Source organism: Cenococcum geophilum, assembly GCF_001692895.1.
Source record: "Cenococcum geophilum 1.58 unplaced genomic scaffold K441scaffold_6, whole genome shotgun sequence".
NCBI lineage: Eukaryota > Fungi > Ascomycota > Dothideomycetes > Gloniales > Gloniaceae > Cenococcum > Cenococcum geophilum.
Genome location: NW_027137564.1, coordinates 3091469 through 3103855, shown reverse-complemented (window position 1 = coordinate 3103855; position 12387 = coordinate 3091469). Strand labels below are relative to the sequence as shown.

Sequence of the window (12387 nt, the reverse complement as noted above, 5' to 3'; positions counted from 1 at the left end):
TTNCCTATNCTNTTTTAGATTTTGCTAATTAAGGGTAAAGGATACCTATCCTTTCTAGTAATACTGTTTAACTGTCTATAGTTAATATACAGCCTTAGTTTACCATTTTTCTTTAGTATAAATAGTACTGGATAACCTGCTGATGACTGCGATAGTCTAATATATCCCTTTCGTAGATTTTCCTAGATAAACTCTTTTAACGCTCTATCTTCTTCTTTAGTAAGCTTATAGATTAGAAAGAACTTTAGACTTATTTTTAGTTCTAACTCTATTTTATAGTTCTATACTATATACTTTAACAGCTTTTTACTTTCTAGTAACTATAGTTTCTTGCTATACTTATAGTATCTTTTTAGTATATAACTTAGTCCTTTTTCTATTTCTTTATAGGTTGCTCCTACTTAGTACTATACCAACTTGGCTTATTATTACATTTTGCGGCGTCGCGTATCTCTAATATTAACTTAACCTATAATCTAATTAATCCTTAGATTATATTCCTATAACTAAGGCATACCTAATACTGCCTTATCCCGTCCCAATAGTAGGATATTAAAAGATATCTCAATTTATCTCCCTTTAATAGTTATCTAAATAGGTCCTGTTTTAAGATTAATAATGCCTCCTCTATAGGCTATTAGATCTCCTAAAATTATAACTAATAGGTAAGGTTGCTTCTTTTATCTGTAAGGTAGTCCTATTCTCTTAACTACTACTAGTAAGATATGGTTTCGCGTTACTCTACTATCTATTAGCGCTTTAAACTACTAATCTTGCTAATTAATTTGTAAATTTAGGTATTATCCTTAAATTCCTTTAAGGGTCTAAGGCTCTATTACTAGCTCCCTCTAGTTCTATAGGCCTCTACTTTTCCTAACTATTAGCTACTTAATTCTAGTGTACTTGGCTCGCTCTTTAGCCAATACCTAGTTCGCTTTTTATCTTTAATATACTATAGACACGTGTTTTCTAGGCATTTCTACTACTATTATCCGTCTAAGTATTCTTCCGTAAGGAATCTTCCTGGTTAAAGTACTAAACTTTCTTCCTCTTAGACCTCTACTAGATGCCATCTATATATATATTTAGTATTCCTATACTATTACTTATCCGTTATCTAGTATATCCTTATAGAGTATTTTCAATTCTTTTCCTTTAGATTCTTATACATTTTATATATATCGTCTATATACGCAATCTATAATAATATATAGTATACTAGGTACTTTAGGTTAACTCTTAGCTTGTCTTTATCCCTAAGTTTAAACCTTTATTATGCTAATCTAAACGTTATAACTTTATTTGCAGGTACTAAGATACGTCTCTTGCTTCTCTAGTCCTCTAAACATTCCTTTAGATCCTTTAACGTTATAATTAAGGCTCCTTTAATATACGTTATAGCCTTCTCTATAATCAGGTGGTCCTAAATAACTTTTTTATCCAACTATATATAGAAATCTTCCTACTTATTATTGTGCCTTTACCTATACCACTTTTAGTATAGCTGTTGGAGTATATACGGTCTGTCCATAAGAAAGTATCTTCTTATTACTATATTATAACAGCCCTTTATATATTATTCTTTAAACCTAGTTAGAATCTCTAAATCCTCTTCGTTTTCTAGTTCGGTAAGCCACTTAGCTTTTAGTGTGCCTGCTCTCGGCCTATTAGTGATTCTTTATACTAGTGCCCTATCCTTTATACGTCCTAATATACTAAATCTCTTATCTAGTTTCTACTCTTGCTATGCGATAATTCTTTACCTAAACTCTTCCATAGTTTCTTTTAGTTTGCGCCTTATGCTTTAATCCTTAAAGTCGTCTTACTTCTTAATCCTGGTATTAAACTTTTAATCTTTAGGCTAAACACTACGTTCCCCTAGTAAGTCTTCTAGGTCTATATATCTGTCTCTTAGTCTAGTTACTATTTGCGCTATAGATTCTCTAATCTATAAAGAAGCTCCTTACCTCTTATCTATAGGTGTCCTTATTTATATTCCAAAATCTTAGTCCCTTAAATTCTTTAATCCTAAGCTTGCTTCTAACTTAAGCTTAGCTCTTACCTTAGTCTAACTAGGCATCCGTAGTGTTCTTATCTCGTCTTAAAAGTCTTAAATCTCACTTATCTTGTCTTAAGAGTCTTATGCCTGTAGGAAACTCTATCCCAAGCTTATTTGTATATTTCTAAACTAAGCTACTACCCTACTTTATCGGTTTTTGTCCGTTATAGGTCCTTAGGTATACCTTATCTTATTTTAAGAATCTTAGTCGTCTTTTATCTCGTCCTAAGAATCTTAAGCCTTTAGCCTTTTACCTTTATTAAGTGCCGAAGTAGTTCGCTGTCCTACTTCTCTTACGTCTTATAAAGCGATAGACATCGTATCTAGTGGGGTTTTAATCCCTACTAATATTCTTTATTCTATAGTAGAATTATTCTCTACCTCTAGTATAATATCTTTAAGGTTTACTTGCTCCTAGTAAGCAGCCCTTATTGCCTTATTATTACGGAATATTTCACCTAGGTCGAATTTATTGTCCTTAATATCCAATCTATAAACTAGTTCGTTAGTTCCTCTATATCTTATAGGTGCTGGCTCTTATAGCTAATAGCTTGCGCCATATTTAGCGTCCTTATAAATTTGGTATGTATTGTTATAACAAAACGCAAAACTTCTAATTAAATATTCTTTTGTTCCTCGCAGTATATTATTGTCCCTCTATATATATATATCGTCTACTAGTCTTATACCTTTTACTACGTAGTAACTCTGCCTACTTCTATAGTCTCTAATATAATAACCTTATTTTCCGCAATTTATATAAGCTCCTTCTTTAAACCATTTCTCTTACTATAAAGTCCGCCTAAATGTCTTCTGCTATTAAGATCCCTAATTCGGCCTTTGCTCCTTAGACCTTTAATTACTTAATTCTTATCCTCTGGGTTTCTATAGTTTGCTCCATCTCTTATAGGCTTCTTTAGTACTACTTAGGTCTATTAGCTCTGCACTATACTATAGTTTCTAACTTAGCTTTTGTTGTTGCGTACTTTGCGCCTTATATAACTATAGAACTCTATCCTAGCCTCTCTTAGCCTATTCCCTTTAGTAGATCTAATTATTAATCTTAATCGCCTAATCTATTAGTTCCCTTAGGGTGTCCGCATCTTTTATTAGGATAATCGCGTCCTAGACTTTAGCCTTAAGTCCCTGTTTATACTATGCTATAAGCGCCCTATTATTCCACTCTACTTATATTACTAGTGTCTAGAACTATATTATATATTTAATTACTAAAGTTTATTACACGAGGTTCTGGAGTTTTTTTTCCGCTATAGTTGTTTCTTCTAGGTTTTTAAATATCTGTGTAAGTCGTTCTGCGAATTCTTCCTAACTTAAGAATATAAATCGCACGTCTTAGTTAGTGGTCGTCATTCCGTTTACCTGTATCTCTATAAGGTAAGGTTTAAACTACTTAAGTGCTTTTCCTAATAAAAATAGTCCTACGTAGGCTATCCGATCTATAGGTATAGGTAACTTTACTCCCTCCTATAAGACCTTAAAGTACATCTACGTAAGAAATTCTTTAAGCTTTAACCTCTCTTCTATAAATCTCTTAATTAATAATAGCTTAATCTTTGCTGCTCCTATTCCGTTAAGTCTTTCTTCTAACACTATATTATTAGCTATTAGCTAGTTAACTATTTCCTATAGCTATCTAACCGTCACAGGTTGCTATAAGTCAGTATCTGCTATACTAGTATCACCTCCTGTCCTTAAAGTAGTTGCTGCCGTCAATAGCGTCGTAGTGGCTGCTTTTAGTGGCATATTATTTAACTTCTTATATTAATACCGTAACTAGGTAGTGATTGTGTAACGGAACCTTGTAGCAAGAACTACGATGGGCTTATTATTAGGCTAGGTATATAGGAAATGCAAGTATAAAAGTCAACAACGTAATAATAACTAGTGGAGTGGTTGCCTAACAGATTAACTCTAATTATATTCTAAGAATTACTATAAGGAAGGAACTATCTAGGTAGGGACTAAGGGTCCTTAAATACACAACCGTACTCCTAAGAAAGTCGTTGCTCTATTTGCTCTGTCTGCTCTATTTGCTCTGTTATAGATCTTATAGATTATACAGATCACACAGATCATATCACGTGACTTTACTTACTATCCCTTGTTATATGGTTCCACTAGTTCCATCCTAGACCGTGCTTGTATTAACTAACTAGCTTCTTCCGACTCTTCTCTAAGTAGTCGTAACATCGTACTTAAAGCGTCCGTAATAAGATACTATATTGGCTACTAAGGCTCTATTAGGAATAAAGAAGTAGAAGGCACAAATCTCTCTTAGTAATTGCTCTAATATAGATAGCTTAGATAAGCTTCCTCTCTTTATAATTAGCTTATTATTAAAGCCATATTACTTTACAAGGAATCGTATTAATATAGCCTTAATAAATATTATATAGAAGCATAATAAGAAGGCCTAGATGATAATGGTAATTATGCTTAAGTAGCTTACCTGGTTTAATAAAAGGATGCATAGTAGAAAGATACTACTCTTAATTAACGGCTTCAGCGCCCATAAAGCAGCTGTTTGAATACTTATTAAGAATAGCTCTCTTAAGAACACGCGCGTAGAGCTCCTTCCTCCTAATTGCACCTCAGTATATTAGCCTTTTAATTAAGGGATAATCGCAAACTTTAAGCTGCTCTACCGGTAATACTAGCTGCAATTTATAGTAGAGCTCTTGCTTTAAAATAAGGATCCAATTAAGCAGATGCACGTCTTATAGGCAATTCAATGGTCAGTTAAAGCTTGGAAGGAAGTTACACCACAGACGATTAAGAATTGCTTCATTAAATCTACGTTATTTGGCTCTCGTATAGGCCCACAGCCTTACCCTTAAGACTATCTAGATCCTCCTATAGTTGATAAGATGCAGCAAATGGTAGAACAGCTGCTTACAGCAGGAAGAATTCACACCGTAGTAAATATTTGGGATTTTATTAAGCTACCAGGTGAGGAAGTAGAAGATTCATTAGAGGATCTTATTAAGCACGTAGCAGAGCTCTACGCAGGGCCTAATCGCGATGCGGAAATAGATAAGGAAGCTATTAAGCAACCTCAAATTAAGCTTAATAAGGCGCTTATAGCCTTACAAAAGCTTTGTCTTTATAAGGAGTAGCAAAGCGATTCTGATAGAGACGTAATTATAACTCTATCAAGGCACGAGCGTCGAATTCAAGGCCAACGACCTTAAAACACCAAGCAGCAATCAATTGCGATGTATTTTAGTATAGCCGATCGCTCAGTTACGACTTCACGCACGTAGATACATAATATCATTACCTAATTTTGAATTTGGGTGCATTTTACATACAAGTATGTAATACAACGATACCCTTGGTATTACGATACGCTCGGCCGAATAAACCATATCGTATTAAGCAGATTTTACTGTAATGGGGGCAGCGGGGTTGCTGCTTTGTCGGTTGGCTTCGGCACTTCACACTGGACGGTTCGCACCAAAATCTTGGCAGCCCAGGAGTCAGAAATTTTGGAGATTGCCCATCATTACATTTCGACCCGTCACAAGTACTACTGCAAAACGACCATTTGCTCGGTTTTCTCTTTGGCTTTCACAGCCTCACCATCCATAATTCCATGCACATAACAGCTACTAATTAAAGAATGTGTCGTAGTCGAACCTTTCCCTTGGGACGAGCGGCGAAGAACAAAAGGAACCTGACCTCCATGCAAGACAAAGACCTCATCGCCAGGCTGAGGACTTGCAAATGAGAGACCGAAATACCCTCTTTCGGTAGTGAAGAAACGTCTATAGCAAGTGCCAGAATAAACAGCCCGCTGAATAGCTTCTTTCCATTCATTACCAGCAGTGCCAGACTTGACATCATTGCACCACTCTTCGAATCTTTCACAATCTTCTTGTTGGACCCGATTGTGAATCGGATAGCCATCCTCATCGATCTCATAGCAAATGATATCGCTCATCATTGTGTGCTGATACGTGTTTTCGCAAGAGTCCGGAGATCCGTATCGTGATGCCTTTGAGGCGTTGAGGTACATCTCGTGCCACTCGTTGAATTGGAGATCCGAGGCCTGTGACGGAACTCCGGGTTCTAATCGGTACATTTGGCCCACAGCTGATATACGGTCGATGAACACCCCGACGAGCGACAGTGTGCCAGAAGATATAATTTGCGTTGCTAGGCGCTCAATCCATTCCTCTGCATCAGCACAGGCGTCGTAGTCAGGATACCGCCCAATCCATTCCTCTGCATATTGCCACTCGAGTTCGTCTACTTCGGCTGTCCAGTCAGTCACCCAAGACGGACAATCTCTCTGCCCGTTTGCTCCTTGCACAGCCGTTAAAAGTGCGCGAAGGTTACCGGAGGCTGCAATCTCCTCTCTACAAAGCCGCTCGAACAAGGTGGCCTTTGCAACAGTGTAATCGGCAACAAGAGGCTTATTTTCCCATGGATCTGCGATTGCCAAAAGCCCATAGGCCCGATCACGGGCGTCCGTTGAGCGCCGCGTACGAACATTGCACATGAGACCCCAGAGGCTCGTTTTCTGCTCCGTCGCACGGTAGAACTCAATATCGTCCATCTATCGCCGGAGCTGATTTATGGCATTGAGAGATTCCCATCCGAGAGCTGACAGAAACTCACTGCAACACAAGTTATGTACGTTTAGAGCCTGTCCTGCTGAAACGAACAACGACCACGGCGCGGTCATGTTGCCACAGATTACAGTCAATTTTAGAGGCAGGACTGCTTCTTGGAAGGTCCATACCCGCGTCCACCAGGGGCGCCCTGTGATAGAGCCCAGTGCAGATGAAGCAGTCTTTAACCACTTAGGTCCCTCATCATCGCCATCGCCATCGCCCTTGACAAGAGGCAAATCATAAAAGTGTTTCTCTTCAGACATTTCTGAAAGTATAAAGAGAAAAGCAAAAGCCGTGAGAAGGTTATTTTGCGAATCTCTAACCTCGTCGCTTCTCAACGCTGGTTGCTCCCCAGATTGAGTCCAGATAGAGAGAAACGATTCGACGTGGTGTCAACAAGACTCCTCTAAATACCAGGAAATCATTGGCAGTGGCCTGGTAGTGCTTAATGACGACTCTCCTTCAGCATTCCCGAGCCACAGAAGCGCATTTTTGGCTTTAGAATAGATTTGTTCCATAAGGCCAACTTAGTGGGTCCGCTCATCAGTATCCTTTTGGTTGATGCATAGAGTATCCACCCAAAGTATTCGAGGTCTATCGTCTAGACGTAGACGGCGAAGTGCGGCAACTAGGTTTGTTTGTGGCAGAAAATTCGCATCCGTTCAATATGATCGGGGCGGTAACTTTAGGATCTCCCCATACGTACGAGAGAGCCTCGTACTCTGGGGTTCTCTCGAGAGAAACTGGTCTAACCACACAGCGAATGACTTCGCCCTAACCGCCCGATAGTAAGGATAAGAGACGTATGTTGTGGCTGTCTTTGGGTAGAGGCTGGTAAATGCATTCTCTAACTGCCATCGTGGACTGACACTTGAGAGCTCGAGGAATTTGGTACAATTAGTATCTGTAACGGTTAGGGCTGGAGGCCTCCAGGTCACATGTGAGTTCTGTCTGAGATTCTGGCACCTCTAGCCGAGCGAAAGAAGACACTAAAATAAAGCGTTTGCGCAGAAAAATGCCCTTCGGTGGCGCTAGCGAGCGTGCACGGCCTACGCCTAGTTTAAAGCCTCAAAATTTTGTGCTAATAGAGCTGGTATGTTCTGACTAATACCAGTATATACAATATTCCGGAATATTTCTACCTTATTCTAGAATAAGTTGTATATCGCTTTAATTAACCTTATTCTAGAAAAGAGCTTACCTTATTTTAGGAAAAATTTAAAGCTATATTAAGATTTAGGGCAGTAGTAAGTTATAAGAGTATATATATCAGATCTCGCAACAGTCGCGATAGATTCGTAAGTACTATTTATCTTTTTAGCCTTATAGCGACGTGGAGTGGGATATATTATAATATTTATAATAAACGGAAGGTATATAAAAAAAGGGCTCTTAAAGGCCTTACCTCTATTTAAGCATTAATTAAAGTTCTTAGTAACTACGGTAGTAATAATCCTAAATTAAAATACTACTTCGCGTATAAGGAAGACGATAGTAATTGCGTTAAGTATTTATTCTTTACTTATTTAGAATTAATTAAGTTTTTTTAAAAGTATTTTAATATTCTACTATAGTAAAATCTCCTTAATACGATATGGGGTATATAACGATAACCTCTACATTATAATCTACACCCCTTAATTAAGTCTTTTTTGGTATAATATTACGATAATCTAACTTTTGGTAATATCGTTAAGCACCTACTACTAATATTAGTATAACTAGTAGAGAATTTATATAGGAGAGGGCCTTATTTAGCCCGCGAGGTAGACATTTTAAGCCTTTTTAGGTATTAAGCTCCTCCTTTTCCTACGTATTTACCTAATACGTGACTCTTAATATAACAATACTATTAGTATTACGATATGCTTGGCCAAACAAACAGTATCGTACTAAAGAGATTTTACTATACTTAATTAGAGCACTCCTAATTATATACCCCTTAATTACTATATATATACTATATATATCCCCTACTTTATTTAGTTTTGTATAATTACAGCACCTGTTATACCAACCGCGTGCTTACGCGTTCGGTACACCAGGTACGCGTTTACGCGTTTAGTGCACTAACTACTCGCTTACGCGTCTGGTGCACTTATGAAGCACTAACTAATTAGGGGGGAGGTGCATCAGTATATAGACCACGTAGTCTGCTTTATATAATCGACAGTTACCATTATCCAAAAGAGTATACGATACTATACGTATTTCGTGCCCCTGGATCTAACTCACTTGTGCTATTAAATTGGTACGAACACTGATTAGTAAGCGCGCACAGATTAGCAATTACTTAATACCTCCCCCAAGCGATATATGACAGCGACCACCCGTTTAGACTCCTAGTACGACCTACTAGAAGGTTAGAAGTCGGGGATTACGGACTTATCTCTAACTCTATATACTTATTTAAGTCTTAGTACGGTTTACTAGAAGTTATAGATGTAAATATAAACCTTTATAGAACCCCCTATCCTTAACCCCCTTAAACCTTAAACCTCTTCGGACCTTATAAAAACCCTTTACCCTTCTATAAACTATTACGGACCCGTTAATTACCTTTACGGACTACTATAAGACCCCTTAAACTATTACGGACCCACTATAAGCTACTATAACCCGCTATAGCTTATATAGACATATAACGCTATATAATATGGCAGATATAAGCAAGCAAATCAGCGAAGGTTAAAAGAAGTGGAGCTAAGAAGTCAACCTTACGTCTACGGACGACGTTAACGACTATATTAATTTCAAAATCCTTAAATACGGATACTATAAGCTTCTAAATAATAACCTATGGGAGTAATATAAGGAAGACTTTACAGACTTTACGGAAGCCATTCTTAAGGCTTATAACCCTACTACTATCTATAACCTACGAACCCTTTTATGTTACCAAGGTATATAGGTTAAAAAGGATAAACGAGTTATTATTGCATAGTCCTTATACAATATAATATAGGAGGAGGACCAAACGGAATAGACTAAAGAGAAAATCCTAGACTAGGTTAAAGCCACTAATAATCTCTCTGCTTCTCCTAAACTTAATAGTATTACTAGCCTTATACCTAACCTACTTAACCAAATTTATTCTATAAACCTAAGTGATTTTAGAATTAATCTTACGGGCTAAAGTATACCTAGTACCCAAGTTACGGACCATAATACCTCCGTAAACTAAAATATGGACTAAAACCCTTCCGTTAACAAAGCTATAGATCTATAACCTACCTAAGTTATAGATCTGTAAGCTATATATCCATAAACTATATATCCGTAAGCCACAGATCCGTAAGCTATAGATCCGTAAGTTATAGATCCGCAACGCACCTAAGTAAAGACCTATAGTAAGGAACTAGCTAACTTAGCTAAGCTCTATACCAACAAATCTAAGTACAGCGGTAAAAACAATAATTTTAACTTTAAACTAACTATCTTTACGGACCTTTACCAAAAGGCTAATATTCCTAAATAAGAGTTTAGCCAAGCCTACTCTACTATACTGCGCGGCCTAGCACTCGACCACTACTACACCAACCTTAAGAGTAACCCCCTTAGTGTTCCCTTTAATAAGCTATATAAAGCTACCTATAACTACTTTAAAGGACCAGAATATAGGCGTAATATCCTTACCTAATAGAATGCAACTAAGCTACGGACCGTAATTAACAAGAACACTAAAAAATTAACTATAGAGTGCCTATAAATTTTTATTAAAGACCTCCAGCACCTACAGTACGGCCTTAACGCTAAGCTTTAAACAGACGACTTCCTATATAATAAACTTATTACGGCCTACTAGGAAGTAGAGCCCTATAAGTACGCCTACTATAAGCCTATAAATACCTTAGCTAGCCTTATTAATAATTTACGCTCCTCTATTATAACGTATAAAATCTTAAACCCACCAGGCAGCACTTAAGCCTTTATTACGGATATTTAATATCCGTAAATAGACTTAGACGTCTACTTTACGGACCGCCGCTACCGCTAGCAGTACCTACATCGACTAGGTCCTACCCGCAACCCCTATAATAACTCCTATATAAAAATATACCCCCACAGATAAACTAGCTAGAAGTGCTTCGTATATAGTAAAAAAGGATATTAGTCTATAAGGCATACCTAGGAAGAATATAACAAGTCCAGGAAGAGACTTAATAGCCGTATTAACTAGTTTATTTTAGAATACAAAGGAGAGGAAGCGGAAGAGCCTCCTAATAAGTTAATAGAAGCCCTTATAATTAACTTTAACTTAAACACTTAGAAATAAAAGACCTTAGAGACATTCCTAACTATATTTAGACCTTTTACGGACAGCTAAGCCTTTAATATTACGACCGTATTAGCCGACCGTTCCTTTATACACTTAGTTACACCCAAAAACTATTTTATAAGTACCCCTATTACGGACGTTATAAATTATAAGCAGGACCTATTTATATATATTACCACAGAACGCTATACCCCTAAGGAATTCTACGGCGTTATAATTAACATAGGTGCCTCTAAGAAGTCTACTATAGGCTATGGATAATACCTTATATATAGGACTACCATAAATAATAATACGGACATTGATATTACGTAAACTGGGGCTATAAACGTCTAATTCGGCATCGGCTTAACCGTATTAATTGGATTAGTTAAAGTTAAGACTCTAATTAGCCTAGTTAACTTCCACATAGTAAAAGCGGACACCCCCTTCTTACTCTGTCTTATAGATATGGATAGGTTATAGGTATACTATAATAATGTTACAGACACCCTAATAGGCCCCGTAACTACTCTAGGAAGCAAGTATATTACCTTACTAATTATACGATGATTTAGACACCCGTTCCTTATATAGGGAGAGACTTTACAGACCTATATCTAGGAATCTTTTAACTATAACCCGTGCTACCTTACCAGTACGGAAATCCACCGCCTATACCGCCGTTTCGGCTATCTATTAGCCGAAAAGCTATATAGAGTCCTTAAACGCTCTAGATATAACGACGTTAATAAAAAAACAATTGACTACCTAACTAAATACTGCTCCTACTGCTAGAAATACGGACGTTCCCTAGGCTAATTTAAGTTTACCCTTTATAAGGATCTTAACTTTAACCACTTAGTATACGTAGATATTATGTATATTAACGGCAGCCTAGTACTATATATAATTAATAAGGCAACCTATTATTAAGCCGCCCGCTAGTTATAAAATATATCCGCAAAGTATATATAGGATATTTTACGGACCTACTGGATCGACATATATATCAGACCTCCGCAGTATATCACCTATAACGCTAGTAGGAACTTTATTAGCAAGGAATTCTAGCAGTATACTATAGCTATAGCTATATTAATAAAAGCTGTTCTAGTCGAGGCGTATTAGTCCGTTAGGCTTATTAGGTAAGCTTACTTAGCCTTATAAAGAGCTTACTAGATTATTACAGATAAATGTAAGGACATTTAAAAGGAACTGGCTTTACAGATAGCCGTAAAAGCCGTTAATAATACCGCTGGCCCGGACGGACTAGTACCCACCCTTTTGGTCTACGGAGCCTACCTAAGGATAAGTAACCTAGGCCCTCCTACCCTATCTATTATAAAACAAGCAGCTATAATACGGAAGGCAATAGCCGAAATAGTCAAATTATAGGCCAAATAAGTAGTTAATAGCGCCCTATATTA

At 37.1% G+C, this 12387-nt stretch overlaps 1 protein-coding gene across 1 annotated transcript; it reads right to left on the bottom strand.

Annotated features, from left to right (window-relative positions):
• Positions 1–5613: 5613 nt before the first annotated feature.
• K441DRAFT_693511 (uncharacterized protein) lies at positions 5614–6962 on the bottom strand (the record flags this gene model as incomplete). The annotated part of the gene is made up of 3 exons (XM_067652656.1): positions 5614–5935; positions 6040–6641; positions 6723–6962. 3 exons carry the CDS (start codon positions 6960–6962, stop codon positions 5923–5925), a joined length of 855 nt encoding a protein of 284 aa, XP_067508272.1. The 3' UTR covers positions 5614–5922.
• Between the last annotated feature and the right edge of the window lie 5425 nt (positions 6963–12387).